Source organism: Notothenia coriiceps, unplaced genomic scaffold (assembly GCF_000735185.1).
Source record: "Notothenia coriiceps isolate Sejong01 unplaced genomic scaffold, NC01 NC01_scaffold00000282, whole genome shotgun sequence".
NCBI lineage: Eukaryota > Metazoa > Chordata > Actinopteri > Perciformes > Nototheniidae > Notothenia > Notothenia coriiceps.
In genome coordinates, this window is record NW_011332983.1 from 385,194 (window position 1) to 403,795 (window position 18,602).

Consider the following 18,602-nt stretch of genomic DNA (forward strand, 5'->3'; position numbering starts at 1 on the left):
ACTAAGCAAAAGGTGCTGACATAGTTGTTTGTATGAATACAACACATCTATGTGTGTCTATATTTTATGGTGTTTAAATGTGGTTTGGGCAATTGACCATCCTAATTGGAGTTAATGGAATCTGTAAACGGTTAAGACAGCCAGTGATGCTGTTGTCATGTAATGCTTGTCTGTTTCATCCGCATCCTCCTCTTCCTCAGTTTTAATGCTAGATGAGTGAGGTGGGTGTGGCTTCCCACCAGCCCGACCATCCTGACTGACGGATCTCTGGATGACCTTGTCCCCACCCCTGTCCCTGCGCTCACATACACCACAGAAATGTCACATCTGCCCAGCAGCTCAGTCCGCGACCATATGAAATGGGTTTGTTTTGAGAACACCAAAGTGATTACAAATACCTTTCCTTGCCATCATGTCACTCAGGATGTTGTCGTTGATGACTAGCTTGGCAAATGCCATTGCAATATTATCTTAGATGCAGAAGCTTTTGTATTGCAGACTAGCTTTTAAAAGTGTGACTTGGTTAGTAAACTTTTCCTTAATTTTCTCCGGCAGGCGGGGCTGCTTGGCTGCGAGGCCGTCCTCTCCAGCATGGCCCTGATGCAGGCCAGCTCCATGGCCGCTCCGCCCAAAAAAATGATGGCTCCACTCGGCCACGGACTCCCGCAGAGAGAGGCATCTGACCGTGCTCCACAGAGCCATATGATCCTCCCCTCTGGAATGAGCTGTCCTCCCCTGGTTAGGACCAACTTCGGAAATGTAGAGTGGAAATTAGGCTGTCAAATGCCATGCTTTTAATATTGTGAAACATGTAGATTTGTAGCCTTCGTGACATTGAGATGTTGTGTGTGGGAGGAGTTTCTCTCTGAATGCATTCTTGATGAGTTGTTCAACTTCAAAACAAGCTCAACTCTACTAGGTAGTGTTCTTACCTAAACATTGGATTATGAGTGCATGTCATACCTTTTTTAAAGGATACAAATCCAAATGTATATAATCACCTTCAGGTAAAGCATTAGATATATTTTCTGTCATTTACAAAACCCAAACTATTAAAAAAAAAAAAACTAATAATTGAGATTCACATGCAACGCTTTATTTAAGTCGTGTTCAAAAATCAGGAAATAATTGATATTTTCTGGCTCTGTAGCTCATCCGGAAGGAAGGTGAATTCCAAGCTCCCCGTCTGCTGGATGAGAAGGAGATGAGGGCCAACGAGGACATGCAGCAGAAAAAAAAGAACAGGAAATCAGTTACGCCCTGCAAAGTGAGAGAACAAGAAGGAATGGGAGGGAAGGTTAGTGGCTGTGGTGGCTAAATAGTGAAGGGTCTCTGCAGTGCACTTTTTTATTTGTCCTCATTTCATAAAATGCGCAAGTTAGCAGCTTGCACACGTTTTTGGATAAGCATTTAACTTCATTCCAAGTAGCGCCTAGCTTGGAGCTTTCATGTGTGCAAATTTTGTTTGTGTGGTGGTGGGGGTGGGGGGAGGAGTTCGGGGAAGATGTTGAGGGGGTGGAGGATCTCTAGAGAGGAAAGAGGGGGAGGGGAGCAGAGTGAAGCGGAGCACAATAACTGCGGTTGTGTGCATAACAGGGGGAGCAGTAACATGAGGGCATTAGGCCATTGGAAGGGATTGTGGGGTATTTGTCGATTACAATGTTAAATACATGTAGTAATAAAAAACATTAGTGCATATCAAAGATAAATGGGCTTTTAGACTAGTATCTACATGAAGAATGACACTCTTCAAACAGTTCTAGAAATCATAGGCCCCCACGTTTACTGAAATCCGTTAAAGATTATCATCAAGTACTGACCAGCTGTGGGTGGGAATGTTTGATAAATTGTACCATTTTCTGTTTGTGATGAAATGCACAGTATCTGCTTGTGTTTTTAATTCAGTATGAAACTGCTGTTGGACATAAATGTTAAACAATCATCCTTACTGTCCTCATTAGGGCACAGGTGGAGATGAGAATGGTCCAGCATCCAAAGTGCAGAAAAACTTTATTTGTGATCACTGTTACGGAGCATTTAGGAGTGGATACCACCTGAAGAGACATATCCTCATCCATACAGGTATGGGTCATGCTGGGAACAAGTCTAGTTTACAGTTAAGCCAAAACTGCTTTTTAATGCCTGACTACATTAATCATTTGTTGAAAGAGGCCCTGAAAGTTTGAATTGGAATGAAGAGTGTGCAGCTACTGTAAGGTTTTGCAATGGCCTGCTTAAAAAACCTTGTTTGGTAAAAGCTTTTGCCTCACAGCTAATTGGTGGTATCTGTGGGGACTTTGACTAAAACTGGTGCTCTTCGGTTTAGGGGAGAAGCCGTATGCTTGTGCCGTTTGTGACATGAGGTTTATTCAGCGTTACCACCTGGAGAGACACAGCCTCATTCACACGGGTATGCGTCCTTTAACCGTACCCATATTACATTTATCTGACTACATCTGTAGTCTGTCACTTGAATCAATGGACAGATGCTCAGGGTAATTTTGTCTGTGGACAGTAATTTCCAACAAAGCCATCTCCCAAAATCTGTTCACCCCAAAATATAAAGCACAGTATTTGTCGTATATATATATATTGGTCCCCCAACACCAGGAAAAAATGATAGGAGGCTATGATATATAGTGAGGTCCAATAGTCCTGAGTCCACTATTACAAATTGTTGTTTTAGCATCTCTGAAACATAAATATAAAAATCCCCTTTTTGAAAGGTCCATTATTTCATTTGACTGGAATCAGTTGTAGAAATGTTTGCGATATTTGAGAATATCATGTTATTGCAACTTTGGAAGATTACTGAGATGTTTAAGGCACATTCCTACTTTCCCCCAGAATGCTCGTTGGGGTTGAGCGTTATTGGCCTTGTGAGAGAAATTAGCCTCTCTTATCACCATCAAAAACTCTTATTGCAAATTCAAACGTTAATCTGCCAGTATAAAAATGGTTGTTCCTGTTTCAACTGTGATACTTTTACTTTGTTTGGCTTTAATTGTGCTGTTTAATTGTTATGAAAATGCTGTTAGGTCCTGAAGAAATGTCCACTTATTATACATGCTTCACATGCTGTGATCGTTATAAAGAGTGACTCCACCCAGGCTATAAGCCACCTAGCTGTTGCTGCCTGCTCTGCTGTTCGACCATTTGAAATGCACTTCCGTCAAAGCATACTCTTAATCTTAAAGTCCGTCTTTGTTTGAATAATTCAACTTTATAGAATCTATGTGATCTTTTTTTCTACTCCAAAGAACCACTTTGAAAACAAAACAACTTTGAAAGATTGTTAACAGACAAGCGGAAAGTATTTTACAGTTGAAACTCGAGGTTAGCAGCAGCCACACACAGACGGCCATATTCATTATGGTAACATATGGTATTCTTTAACCACCACAATGACTTTTGACTATGTAATAATTGTCATGTCGTAAAGAAAAACATTGTTTCAACAAGACTTTTTGATAGTGGACTTGAAAGTGGACTCAAACTTGTGGACCTCAGTGTATGCGTGTGAACGCCTCAAAGCCCAGGCTTCATAAAACATGCATTATTTATTTATGTTTTATTTATCTTTTTAATGTTACTGTGTCAGTTAAAATAGCTGCATGGACATCTAAGGACTATGTTCTTAATCATTTATACAATATAAACATTCAGGAGTTAATTAACTTAAGTTTTAAAACTTTTGCATCGTACCTATTTTGCGTTGCAGCCTTTCACACACAATTCTTTGTTTTCCATTGTTTAAGAGCTATGCACTCTGGGTAAGTCACCTTCTAACTTAATTGTTTGTCAAGTCGATGACTACTGCCCCAGTAATCACTAAATTAAATGTCCCAATATTGACCAAATATACCCTCAGCTATCATGGTTAATGTAAACATATGAACATACAGTGTATATATTTATGATTTCATCCCAATATCCCAGTAGATTATTTAAACAGTTGCTCTTTTTGGCAGCATTGCATCTGTTCTTTCTGTTAACCACATAATACATTTTGTCATTTTGTTTTCCACATTTTTACAAATTTAATAAACTGAATAGCTAATATTTGTATGCTCTGTGTGTGTAGGGGTGAAGCCGTACGCTTGTTCCATGTGTGACATGAGGTTTTTCCAGCGTTACCACCTGGAGAGACACAGACTCACTCATACGGGTATGCGTCCTTTTACCGTACCCAGTTCAAGTTAAGACCCTTTTTTTCAATCGGCTTAAACACAAACAACAGTTTAAACAACAATACAATGACACAAACAGTGTAGAGGCAAATGTGAAGACACAAAACAACCCTTTGGAGTTTATCCAACAGTCGTGTAGTATTACATTAACATAAAAACATTCTTTATTACCCCCTATTAAAGGGTTCTAACTATAGGACGATTCAAATATCAAAGTTTTCTGAAATAAGAAAACTTTAGTCTTTTGTTTGACTTGGTGGACACATTTTAGGAACATCTTTTCACTTTAAAACAGCAACAGTTGAATTACTACAGGGTTGAACCACCTGACGCAGAACTGCTTGTTAATGTAAGCAAACGCCTAGCATGATCTAAAAGTGCTCCTCTGGACACCTCAAAGTGTATTATCCCTAATGTACCATTGCTGCCCAAGAATATTTACAAAATAATATATTATTTTTGTTCATGCTCTGAGATTAACAGTGCTTTATCGTTCTAGAAGAGCTGAACCCATAAAGTAATCTATCATAGTGTACATACGTTCTAATGATAACTTTTTATAGTCTCATGTTTGAACTGAGACACAGTATATGCCATATATATTTTTCGCGGATGTATCCATCATGGTTAGGACATGGTCAAAGCCACAGTATAAGAGGGGGTTTGATAGGTCACAACGTATTAAGGACAGAGATGTAATATCTGCAGACACACCGTTACAGGAGGCCTTCTCACTCAAGTGTTTAAACAAATCTGGTTGTTGGCTTTTCTAGAAATAAAAAATGTGATTGTTTCAAGTTCTCACAACAGTAACAGCTGATTCACTTTGGCCATGGTATATTATGGGAATAGTCCTTTGATGTCCACTCCTATTTTACAAGCAGATAAATGGCTGCACAACTCATGTGTCTTCGCTGCTGTTGTCTTGCTTTCTTAATGAATTGTTTTATTGCATAGTTGCGTATACAGATGCTTCTACTGTTCATGTATGGCGGAGATCAGATTGGAAGCTTTTGAAAGTTGAGGCAGATCATCAGCAAACACTGTCATTTCACCATCAAAGAAATGAACGTGCACTATGTAGGCGCTTAACCAATTTCAAGTTGCAACACACATGCTCACCACAATTCTATAAGACTTTGTCGCCACCTTTAAAAGTGAACGGTGGAGAAGTGTGCTGACATTTCTGCTTCAGCTGGCCAGTGTGATCCCTGTCTTAGATGTTTCTTTGCTGTATGTCTTGTTTACCTTGCTTGGCTTGCTTTTATTCTATGATTGTTATCCAGGTCAATTAAAAATGCTCCCCCATAACAGAAGAAAACGTTTAAATTAGAAAGTAAAACCCCTTCGCATGAAGCTTGATGGAATGTGTAATATCTGGGTCCTAGTGATTTCATGTCTGTCAATGATGCTTCCCTTTGATGCTTAAGGAGCGCCCTAGCTAATCTGTTGATACTCTGTGTATGTAGGGGTGAAGCCGTACGCTTGCTCCATGTGTGACATGAGGTTCTTCCAACGTTACCATCTGGCAAGACACAGCCTCACTCATACTGGTATGCGTCCGCTCACCATAGCTCATAAAGTAGCATTGTTTTAAGTCACTTTTCCAATCATAGCAGTGTAAACAGAGATTTAAAGTGCCTAGAATGACTACCAGTTTCAACTATTGACATATTCAGGAACATGAAGTTGTATCCAGACATGTGTTAGTAATATAAAACCCACCACTTTTAGCTCTGATGCAAATACATGCACTTATAGTTGCACACCTGAATGTACACAACATAATGTTTTCCCTTCTAAATGCTCTACTTTGTTCTGCGCCATTAGATATTTTGTTGACTGAAACTGCCCACTCGTGGTCCCAATACACATAGGGTGATGGAATAATGTGTAGCTGCATTCGAAGAGTCATTGAAAGGAAAGAGTTGATGGTTGTGTGTTTTAATATTTTGTCTGTTTCTAGTTTATACTTACATACTTTTCATGTGTGTAGGGGTGAAGCCATACGCTTGCTCCATGTGTGACATGAGGTTTTTCCAACGCTACCACTTGGCAAGACACAGCCTCACTCACACGGGTATGGGTCGCCCTTTCTTGCTACATTAGAGCCCAATTACCCAGTTTCTTGAAGTTTATCTGTCCTTTGTTTATATAGGTTCAAACATTAGCATTAATATCTTTCAACTGGGCATGCTTGAGGAGTGCATTTTAGTTTTTATCTTACCCCTTTAGTGCTACATTTTAGACGGCATTTCCCAAGTTAACTCCATTAGTAATCAACTGCAGTGCCTTCAAATGACACCTTGACTTGTCTAGTCTAAATTGCAATGCATGTCCATGTTGAACATCTGCACTGAGTTAAGCAACAACAAAAAGAAGTTAATCCAGGTCCCTTACCACGCACGTTAACAGATTAGGACATGTTAGCCGAATGATTTTCCTGTGCATCATGCTGGGCCGTTGGGCATGTCTGGATACATGGTAGAAGTGAGTGTGTCCTGTTCAGTTGATTGTGATTACCAAATATTTTGCTCTGTGTGTGCAGGGGTGAAGCCATATGCTTGCTCCATGTGTGACATGAGATTTTTCCAGAGATACCACCTGGCAAGACACAGTCTCACCCATACGGGTATACCTTTTATTTATCCCTCTCACTTAACATTATTATGGGGTGTATTTCCCTTGTGTGTACATCACCACCCTGTTAAACCCAGTTAAAATGTTTTACAATGAAAGGTTAAAGTTTAAGCACTTGTAGATATTCTATTTCCTTTTAGGTGTACTCCATTTTACCTAGCTAACTGCTTTAAGGGTCGACAGGTCACATTTTATGTCTTGTATGTACACAGTTTAGTTTACCAAGAAAATGATAGAGACTTTGTAATGACTTAACCATGACTAGTGTATATAAGATGACATATTGTGTTTACATGGTTCAAGAGAACACTTTTCTAAAGTTTGGTACTGTATGCGTTTAGGGGTGAAGCCGTACGCTTGCTCCATGTGTGACATGAGGTTCTTCCAGCGTTACCATTTGGCAAGACACAGCCTCACTCATACTGGTATGCTTGAATTATTTGTTCAATTATTATTTGTCCCCTTTCAGTATGAAACCTTTTTATATAAAAACCTACACATTATTCAAAAAAAATGGACAACCCCTTTTATATACAGTAGCATCATTTCTCCATGTTCATAAATTAATTTCCCCTTCCAAAAAATGTTTAATAGAATTTTTAGGCTTTGTTGGAAAACTGTCCATGGAAAAAGTGACTGTCAGTTACCTTCTTTTGTGATTAAAAAAACTGTTATGGTTCTGTTGCATGTGTACTGTTGAGTACTTTGTTATAACTCCAACGAAAGGCACATTACACTAAAAAACGTTTTGAATGCAGACATCAATAATATAAATTGTCAGGTATGTGAGTTTTGTTTCTCATGTCTTGCTTGACTTAAGATGATGCATGTTTAACAATTGGGGTTTGAAGTTGAAATGCTATTATTACCACCATCCAGTTTGTAGGATGACTGAATATTGCTCAAGCTGGTCTAAACTCCAATGTGTAAACCCAGTTTTTTTTGTGTTATTGATGGGGCACCTTAACTTTTGATGTCTGCAGGTTCTAAAAATGTTTTCCGTGTAATGTCTCTTAACAGAATTGATCTGAAATAAAGCATGTGATGGGACAAGTCAAGCATTTCATGTGTTTTTAGATCTTGGTGTTGATGACCTTCACTGCCTTGAAATGCATCTAACCTTCTTGTGCTTTGTTTAGGGGTGAAGCCGTATGCTTGCACCATGTGTGACATGCGGTTTATACAACGTTACCAACTGGAGCGGCACAGTCTTACTCATACAGGTATGTCCTCATTTCTTTACCTTTGACCCCGTTTCTCCCTGACTTTGGTCATGCATGTGCCCCGCCTCAGCGTTTACATGGCCGCTTCAAACTGGAGTTTGTATTGCTTTCTGTCACGCTTTTGATAAGTGCTAATGTTTCACGCAGCATCTACAAAGAGCTTCATAAGTAGCTGCATAAAGATATCTCTTTGCATTCGTTGTTTATGAAATGACATGATGACCATGAAGGGAAATTCCAACACTGTTTGATTTTTAGTATTTTCAGCCCTTTTACCCCAAACTGTTTTCTGTGTTTCTTTTAGTTGCAAGCCAAAAATAGTTTCCATCATGGAACGTTTATTCTTTCAGCCTTAAAGAAACCACTGCACATTACCATCTCTTGTCTCTTTTTTAAGATATCAAAAACTATTTTTGTGATTAGAGTCCATCCAAAGTTTTAACATTCCCTGGTTTCATATTTATAATATTAATAAACGTAAAACCTACGTGAGGAAAGCTCAAAATGTATCCAAAAACATTCACATCTTGAATTTGAAAAGTGAAAGATAAGAGTTTCATGTGCATCACCTGCAGATGATTGTGCTACTGAAGACAACCTGGAACCATTTGATCTAATTCTTATTTAAAGAGTGACCTGTTGGGCGATGGGGAAATTGTGTGGGGGTTCGGGTTGAAATAAATTGGACTTATTTTTCAATTTGGCCGAGTGCACAGTGATTTCTTTTTTTCCTATCAAAAAATCAAAAAAGTGCAGCTTTTTCATGATGTCATTTCACATTCAAAGTAATGATGAAGAAATAACATATCTCTCTGTTTTGATAAGTTTAGTTTAATTGTTCGTTATATTTTAGAACAAGTTTGATTGAAGGATATTACAGGCATTACAGTTTCAAATGCTAAGGTAAAACTGAATAGATTTTTTCTTTCTTAAAAATCAAGTTTAGTTTTGTATGTTGGTTTTCAGAGCAGTTTTGGTCACTGTAAAGATTTGCAACAGTTGACCGATCTAAATGTATTATGCATAGTTGTTTGCCAACTGCCTAAAATTGTCTAAGCCCTGCGATCAGCGTTACTAAAATTCAAGTAAACACTGTCCGGCAGTATGTATGCGTTATGATTTAAATTCTGACCTAAACCTATCGGCATCGTCTGAAAAGCCTGCTATCGTTTCAGGTATCGTCTGAATCTGCCCAGAAGGGACTCTGGTTTTGCATCAGTTATTAACTGGCCCTCCCATGGGTTTTTTAAGTTTAAAAGTTAACTCAGCGTTCACCACAGAAAATGTAAATTTCCCCCATTTTTTCCCATTTAAATTCTGGCCTTACCTCTTGAGCAGTTACGCCTAAACTTAAAGAAAATGTAATTTCTAATTGGAGACGTTTTGGAGCATGCTGGACTTTCCAGTGTAAAAAGGGCGCTGATAAGTGCAGCCAAACTTTACTAAGCAATTAGTAAAGTTTCACGTGGATTATTTTTGGCAGTTGAGTGTTTGATGCTAAAGTTGGTACTTTGTTTGTGTAGGGGTGAAGCCGTACGCTTGCACCATGTGTGACAAGAGGTTTTTTCAGCGCTACCACCTGGCGAGACACAGCCTCACTCACATGGGTATGCGTCAGCCAATCTTAACCAAGTCAAAAGATTAGGATGCTGCAACACCTGTATGCTTCATCTAGTGTATCTGTATTTATACACCAATAATAAAAGTGTGATATCAAATAGATGACATCATCATCTCATGTGTTGTCAGGGAATTCTGTAATTGAAAAGAAGAATCATATTGTACCTTTTTTCTGTAAGTAACTTAGGGATTGACATTGGTTATTAACCACAAATATCAATTGTTTCCAGATTGTTACTCACTTAAATGATACAATAGGATAGTTCACAATAATAAATAATACAGATCCTTTTTTTCTCCTGCTGGCAGACACAAAAATAATGATTTTGATGCTCTGCGTTTAGGTGTGAAACCTTATGCGTGCACCATGTGTGACATGAAGTTTTTTCAGCGTTACCACCTGGCGAGACACAGCCTCACTCATACGGGTATGGGTCCGTGCACCGCGCCCATGACACTCACTGTTAGAAATCAACCGGGACATTTTTTATTTCCCTAGCTCACTTCAGACATACGCCTGTACCATTGAAGGGATATGAAGTTAGAACAAGGTCTGTTGTTGTTAGGCATTATTAGTTAAGCTGGAAAACCATTAATCAAATGCTCTTCTGTGTAGTACAACACTACCAGATGGATAAAAGCATTTCAAGGAATTATTTATTTGAAGTGTTTGTCTTTTGCATGAATTGGCAACTGTGTGGTTAATAACCAATAGTGTATATATGAACTCCTGAAATAAGAACTGGAAAGTGAGGCAAAGTAATATAATACTGCTACTTTGCATTTAGGTGTGAAACCTTATGCTTGCACCATGTGCGACAAGAGGTTTTTTCAGCGCTACCACCTGGCGAGACACAGCCTCACTCATTTGGGTATGCGCCCGCACACCTTACCCATCATATCACTGAGATCAGACTGTCATGACTTGATGTTATATAGAGGGTCAGCCATCTAACGTATCAATCACTACTCCAGAGCTATGTTCTGCCTTCCCTACATTATGTGTGTGTAAAAAGTGAATGTGTAAAAGACATGCAACATCATCAGCTCATGTGATGTGTTAAGTTGTGGATTTGAGAATTGGTTCACACATTGTGTAAAAAACATCAATTAATTAAAAAGACATTCAAAAACGTTTTCAATAAGTGGTTAACGACCCATCCATTTTGAATAGATAATCAAAGTATGTTGCCTGATTGATGGATTGTGAACACAAAGAGATACAAAGTCTGAAAATAATACCATGATGCTCTGCGTTTAGGTGTGAAACCTTTTGCTTGCACCATGTGTGACATGAGGTTTGTTCAGCGTTACCACCTGGCGAGACACAGCCTCACTCATACGGGTATGCGTCAGTGCACCTGCCCGACTCACATTTCTAGGCAATTATTAAATCGTCTTTATTGTTTACAGAAAAGTTTCAATACAGATGTCTTATTGAGGTAGCTAAAGTTGTTGTGTAAAACTTTCAAGCAAATTATTTGTGATAAATATCCGTAATCTTTACTCTCAGTAGATTTTGACATTTTGCTTCGAATGATAATAATTGAGGCCTTCTAGAACATGTACTGCCTTTTTATTTCAAATGAAGCAAAAAGGCTGAAAAACAACAGTAATGATACATTTGGATCCATCCTCTGCTTTTAAAACTCTACTGCATGTTTGGTCACAATAGTTCTCAGAAAATAATATCAGCTTATCAGCTTCAATAAACATGATCACTAGTGTCAAAGGGATCAATTGATTTACATTGTTTTCACATAAATGTGCTTTATAAGATATTGGTAAAGCAAAAATACTCAGTTAATTATTAGCATGATTTCAATCATACCTTAGTCAATATCTGTGTGTATCCAGTTACTTTTGATACACACAGATAAAGGCGCTGATTGCAATACAGTTGAAAGAATAAAACAAACTGTTGGTGATTTAGCTCCATTGGTCACTTCAGCTGTCCTTGTGTGAACTATGAGTACTAAGTGAAGAACACTTTAGACTTATCTTTTGGTTTTTGCATGAATATGGTAATGTGTTGTTGAACTCCAATAGCTTAGGTATGTATTCTAAGGAATGGAATTGGAGATAAAGTAAAATAATACTGCTACTCTGCATTTAGGTGTGAAACCTTATGCTTGCACCATGTGCGACAAGAGGTTTTTTCAGCGCTACCACCTGGCGAGACACAGCCTCACTCATTTGGGTATGCGCCCGCACACCTTACCCATATCACTGAGATTAAACACAACATGTTTTATCTGTCAGCTAGTTAGTGTTATTATGTAAAGGTAACTAGTTGTGCATTTTCTCTCACCAAGGATTTCCTGAATTATGTTTGTAAATGCAACATTAAATCAAATCCCTACATGTACCTAAACACAGGACTGTGACATCATCAGCTCATGAGATGTGTTTTAGTTGTGGTTTAAAAATTCAATCAACAGTTTGATGTTTTTGATTTGGCTTGGAGAAAACAAATTCAATTCAACTTCCATTGTTTTTAGGAACATTTCCCATAGCAAGTGAAAAGTGGTTAACAACCCCTCAATTGTAATTATATGTCTACATTTCAACACTGATTGATGGATTGTAAAACAAATTCAAAGTCCTGAAAATAACGTATTGATGCTCTGCATTTAGGTGTGAAACCTTTTGCTTGCACCATGTGTGACATGAGGTTTGTTCAGCGTTACCACCTGGCGAGACACTGCCTCACTCATACGGGTATGGGTCCGTGCACCTGCCCGACTCACATTGTGTTGCCACAGTTTGCTACTCAGTGCTAATATGAGGGATCATTACTGTGCGGTTATTATAGTAGTCAGAACGTGTTTTTTACGTAGGTGTTTGAGTTGGTTTCTGTTAATCGGACGTTCAAATTGCTAGTATCTACTCTTTTCTTCCCATTCCCTATACTTAATGCTATGTTGTATAGCAAAAACCTCATGTTCCTATAGAACCCTCAGCCAATAGTGTTAATGCAATCGGGATACAATATTTGAGATTTTCTTTTTAGATACAGTTCATTGTAGAGAAAACCTGATAGCCTGTATTTGTTAACTAGCAATTTAATTGAGTTTTTACTATGTATACCAGAAATACTGTAGAGGAATTCAGGGACTTTAAAGTGGATGCAAAATATTAAATATATTGCCTTTCAGCAAGAATTCAAAGTTACAGATTCTGACTCGTGAATTCAGAGTCCTATTAAGTCATGGTTTCAATTCTTGGCGTAATTCTTCATTATTAATTAATTAAAGAATAACACAAATGTGTTTTTAGAAAAACAAATCTCCAGCACATTTGTGCTTATATTTTCATTTCTCAAACATTTCTGTAGCCAAAAGCCTGCTCTCGGTACTCAACAAGCATACATCTAAACAAATGCTTATGATGGGTTCTTGGAACCTAAACTTATTTTAATTCTGCCTTTGTGTATTCATGATAGTCGTAATACAAGTCTTCCATTAGATTCATCTTTAAACAGCATTTTGCGGGGATAAAGTTTAAACTTGAATGTAGAGGATGGCTTTAGGAAACTTAACATCCAGTAATAAGAGATTCAAACTCAAAATAGGTGGTAATGATGTAACCATGTTTTTGCAGTTAAGTTGTAGGCATTATAGATTCTAGGTGAGAGAAGATAAAATAGTAATTGTTGCGGTGGCAAGTGAAACATATGTTTATTAAGACAAGCAAACTGTGATTACATTTTATGATTCATACTCCTTTCAGATCTTTGTGTTCTTTTCTATAACACCTACATTATGTTTAAAACTGACTTGACTCTATTCACAAATCAGCTTATAATTGCATGTCTGAACATCTCATTAAACTTAAAAGGAAATGCACATTAGATTAATAAATGATGAGGTATAATCTGTCAGTGTTTTAGTCCTCGTGCTAGCTTCAGCTTGAAAGTTGTATTTGTTGCACTTGTGGGTGGTAGGGCTAATATATTGCTCTGTGTGTGTAGGGGTGAAGCCGTATGCTTGTTCCATGTGTGACATGAGGTTTATTCAGCGTAACCACCTGGAGAGACACTGCCTCACTCATACGGGTATGCGCTCCTTCCCGTTCCCTCCCTACTGAGCGAGGCTCTGCTGCCTCCAACACAACGAGTCACAACAAACTCGAGTTTGGATTGTCAAGTCATTTGATGGGATGTTGAACCAGCCTCAGAATACTTGCCCCAGCTTTTGGGCCACTATGTTGCGTAGATCTAGACCATGAAAACAACAAAATTCCACTTTGATCTACACATAATGAGTTGATGACGAGGCCTTTTTAAAATATACATTTTCAGATGCTGAGACTACACTGTTGAAATTTACCTTTAGGGCGTTTTGCCCCAACTTTTTTATGAGTGTTGGAAATATAGTTTGCAATTAAAGTTTAGTAAGTGAAAAATGCAGCCAGTTTGTTGCTACTGGACGCTAAAATAGATTAACTGACTGTGTATTTGTGTGCAATTTCAGGAGAGAAGCCATTTGCTTGTGACATGTGTGATATGAGGTTTATCCAGCGCTACCACCTTGAGAGACACAAGCGTGTCCATAGTGGGGAGAAGCCTTACCAGTGTGAGCGGTGCCAGCAGGTATGCTCAAGATGTCACCTTAAATGAGTTCATTGGGTCAAATGTTGGATGTATAAAATATAAAGATTTCTTGATGTTATAAAATGCAGTCATGTTGTTTTCTCTTGGTCTCTATACCTATTGAAACAGATTAACCACACATTTACTTTAATAATAACTACTAACTAGTATAATAACTAACTATGTCCATGTTGTCTGTTTTGAAGAACTTTTCACGGACAGACAGGCTGTTGCGGCACCGGCGGTTGTGCCAGGGTCGCGGCGTAGCCAAAGTGGAGAACCAGCCGTGCTGCGAACCGCGCCCGTATGGCCAGGAGCCCCCCCCCGCCCCTCAGACCTGGAGCCCCTGCACCCCCCTCCAGGCCGACTGGCAGTCTGACATTCCACCCTCCCCACATCCACAACCACGCCAGAGAGCGGAGGAGCCACAGGGTTTCTTCTTCTGCGCTGAGTGACGCCACACTCCAGCGCCGACCCTTCTGCAGCTCCAGTCTTGGGATTACTGATGATCGAGGGACATTTGTGTCTTTGCTTTGTTGACTTTTTACTGTGTTTCCTTTCCTCCCCCTGTTTTTTTAAAGACAAGACTTTTCTGTGATGAACAGTGGTCCTGTTTTGTACTTAATCTATTTGGTTTTTGCAAAAAAAAGAAGTTTTTATCGTTGTTCAAATATATCTGCATTTGGTGGTACTCGGGAAGGGCTGTAGGTATTGTTTATCCAGACGTGTTGGCAACAACAAAATGGGATGACGTGGTGCTGAGGAAAAGTATTTGAGCTTCTTTCTGATTTTCATGTGGCCCATTTTGTAAAACACAAGAATCGCCACTTTGGTCGTTTCAATATTAAGACTGAACTTTCCTTCCAGGTAAAGCAAGGAGAGCGCTATGTTTGCACTATGTAGCAAACAGAGTGCTAGAAGCATCGGTCTGAATGTGATCTGAACAATAGGATGTTCCTGACTTTATCAACATGGGAGGTACAGTTTTAATAATGGTTTTGTGTAAATCGAAAATGTTTATTTTAACTTGAGACTAAATTAGGGATGTTTGTGTGTGCACGAAATGGGCCAAAAAACCAGCTGATCATAAGAAATGAGGTCAAACACTCCTCTGCCTCTGTTTCTGAGATATCCTAAGGAAACCTGAGTAACTAAGTGTTTTTTAAAACAAAAGTAATATCAAACCAGGGCTTCCAGGAAGTGGTGAAGAGGTCTGGGTCCCAGGATTATCACCTGTGTGTCTCATGTTCTGTGTGACGTGCTGAGGACTCGGGGAAAGGGCCCATGATGGCCCCCGTATATATTTTCAGCTGTATATATATACATATACACACACAGTATATAAGCAGAGATCCCCAGTACGTACAGGAAGGCCTCTGCTCGATCTGTCTATAGATTCTTGTTCTGAATAGCACAGGTTGGCCACTTGAAGTCCCATTATGTTGTCTGTACAGATACTCTCATGTGAGATCAGCGAGGGTATACAAAATCTTGTGGCCTTAGTGTGTTTTGTTTCTTTTCTTTTGCCTTGTTTCTCAGCTGTTTGTTATTGTGGATCAGATGTATTAACTAAGAAGAGACAGCCAGTCTTCATCATGGTATGTTTTTGTTTTTTAATCCTAAAGCCGCCATGGTTACAGAATGTTGACGGCTTCAGTGGCGCTAAAACAAACTAATGTTTTCGCCTGTCGACCTAGGTTGTCTTTTGATGATTAATGTTTGGATCATTGTTACTGATACACACAGTATGGAAGGAGCCCCCGAGTGTTTGACAGTCCTTGTGAGAAGTCCGTAGAGCTGACCCACTGCAGCGCTCTGGCAGAATCAGCACGTGCTCGACTCTGCTACACACTAACAATTGCCTTTTTTATCCAAATATTATGTGGTTGGTGTGTAATAATGGATGTCTGTCATGTCATTGGGTTTAGCCTTAAGTAAGTGCGGATACACAAAGTAATCATCGTAGTGCTAAATGATATTGTAACAAACAATTTATTTTCACCTATCATGACCTTTGATCGTACTGTGTAAAAGTCTTTGGCGGTCAGACAGCAGAGAGCAGTTAAACAGGAGGGGGGGGGCACTTTGCCGCCTATTGAAGAAGTTTCTCAAACTTGATCCTTTCTGTGACTGATGGGCTAATGTTAGCATCGTCCTAACTGTTCTGTTTAAGCCAGTAATGTCAGTGTGTGTGTGTGTGTGTGGGAGACGGACATGTTAAGTCTTCACAACTGCCAGAGCGACGTCTCAGATTCCAGCTACCTTCAGAAGACAGGATTTTTTTTGTTTTTATTTCAAGGTCCAGATAAGCTTCGGTGAATGTGGAGATGGAATCCCAGAGTGCATTATCTGGTCTCTGGAGGAATAGATGTTTGTTACAATAAGACGAATATCACTGATTTAAGTGGTATTTTACAACAAGTATTAACGGGAACGTTTCTTTCAAGTGGTCAATCATATCAAGGCAAAGTTGTGTGACAAGTTGTGGTGTAAGTGTGTACAGAGATGGGATTTCACATGTTTTGATAAGCAAAGGGGCCAAGTTTGAGAAATGCATTCATTTGCTCTGGAAACACTATTCCAAATCAGTGGAGGAGATACAGCTGGTGCAAGCACATACTCAAATGGCTAAAGGGCAGAACAGTACATAGTTGACATCACTTGTTAATATCTTTTTGTGTCTTTTATTGTTTTTAGTCTCAATCTCATTGTTAAAACGCAATAGAATCCTTGAGTCTCAGATCATTTGTTTATAAGATTGAGGTTTCATTTTTCAGACGGATCCGAGGATTTATTTCTCTGAGATGTTCTCATCACATTTTGATGATTGTTTCAAGGACCTTTTTTTATTCTGATGAAATTGTAAACACTGGAGTGAAAAGGAAAAAGACAAAAAAGAAAGATGGTTATTTTTTTCTTCAGACTGTACTAGATTTTAGGTTTTAGACAAAGCCTATTTCTCCTCAACTTGACACAGAAGGTGGACAGAACATTTTGGATCAGTGCAGTTGGGATCCCAGTATGTTTGATAATTTTGACATTATAGGCAGTAGTACCACAAGAAAAATGTTTTCTTTCTCATATTGAAGTCCCTGGTATTTGTAGTAAATTATATTGATAATGGTATTAGATGAACAACAGCATAACAGTAGCTATCACAGATTAGTTGTTTTCTTTATTAGTCTTGCATGCAGAGTTATGGTCCTCAGTTAAGACAGGATCTTGATATTGATTATTTTGTGTAGGAAAATGAGTGCATAAGAATAACTTCCTAAAAAGATGTTACAATGATTATTGTAAAATGGGCTAACTAATATGTACCCTTGTGATCCAATTAGTTTCAACTATATGAAAATCAGAGGAGAGGCTTCTTACTATTATGCTGAAATAAAATAATTTGTAAAGGACCTTTTGTATGCTTACTGGCTTTGTTGACTTCATTTTGATGTTTTTAGTTTCTAAAAATTAAGTATAAAAGTGGAGACAAATGTTGCATCTTATTTAGACCATCAGGCCAAACAGCACAAGTGTTTTCCAGGGCCTCAACAGGTTGAGGGTTAGATGTACAACTCTATGGAGTTCCCCCTTTGGAGAAAAAAAAAAGTCGGGCCCCCCCTAACACAAATAGTCACGTAATGGGCCAAGTTAACATAAAAGGTCCCATGACATGGTCATTTCTACTGATCATAATTCCATTGTTGAGGTCTACTAGAATAGATTTATATTGTGCAATTTTCCAAACTCACATTGGTTTCTCATACAGCATCTCTGTATAGTATGTGTATTCACTCTGTCCTTAACGCCTTGTTGGAGCTCCTGTCCCCCCCCCCTCTCCCTGTGAGCCCCCTGTGCTCTGATCGGTCAGCTCGCCCACTCTGTTCTGATGAGTCCACCACCGTCACAGCGGAACATCAGTGATGATGTGTTACAATGGCGTTAGCAACCAGAAAATGACAACAGTAATGACAAACAGATGAGAATGCTGCGTGGGGTCTGGGTGCCGTGTTTGCGGGACGTTGCGCGGCTCGCTGCTGCGAGGAGCGGACAGTGTGTTGGGTTCATTTCCTGCTTGCTGCGTGGGATCTGCGAGACAGCGAGACATCGCAAATGGACGCGGGAAGCTGAGGCTGCAGCACCCCCATCAGCGAGGCTCCAATAGCAACCCCCCAAGCGTGTCACAGTTTTGTGTGTGTGTGTGTGTGTGTGTGTGTGTCCCAGGTGGTGACACTGTGGTACCGCCCCCCCGAGGTTATTTACAATGACAATGCTTACATGGTCCTTTTCAGCAGGTACTATATAACTTTTACTTTCTTGGTTTAGCCTGTTTGCATGCTA

General features: G+C 39.2%; 1 protein-coding gene across 1 annotated transcript; it reads left to right on the forward strand.

Moving 5' to 3' along the window:
* The first annotated feature begins 222 nt into the window (after positions 1-222).
* znf740a (zinc finger protein 740a) lies at positions 223-17,675 on the forward strand. Its single transcript, XM_010783883.1, has 20 exons — positions 223-384; positions 556-759; positions 1,151-1,297; positions 1,962-2,082; positions 2,327-2,410; positions 4,085-4,168; positions 5,660-5,743; positions 6,187-6,270; positions 6,739-6,822; positions 7,172-7,255; positions 7,970-8,053; positions 9,577-9,660; positions 10,018-10,101; positions 10,462-10,545; positions 10,935-11,018; positions 11,790-11,873; positions 12,311-12,394; positions 13,647-13,730; positions 14,149-14,267; positions 14,474-17,675. The coding sequence occupies exons 1-20, from the start codon at positions 319-321 to the stop codon at positions 14,720-14,722; spliced, it is 2,082 nt and encodes a 693-aa protein (XP_010782185.1). The 5' UTR covers positions 223-318; the 3' UTR covers positions 14,723-17,675.
* Positions 17,676-18,602: the final 927 nt, after the last annotated feature.

Coding starts and splice junctions, on each gene's coding strand:
- znf740a (XM_010783883.1), top strand. CDS start 319: ATGTCACATCTGCCCAGCAGCTCAGTCCGCGACCATATGAAATGGGTT. Junction 8,054..9,576: donor GCACAGTCTTACTCATACAG/GTATGTCCTCAT, acceptor TTGTTTGTGTAG/GGGTGAAGCCGTACGCTTGC. Junction 14,268..14,473: donor AGTGTGAGCGGTGCCAGCAG/GTATGCTCAAGA, acceptor TCTGTTTTGAAG/AACTTTTCACGGACAGACAG.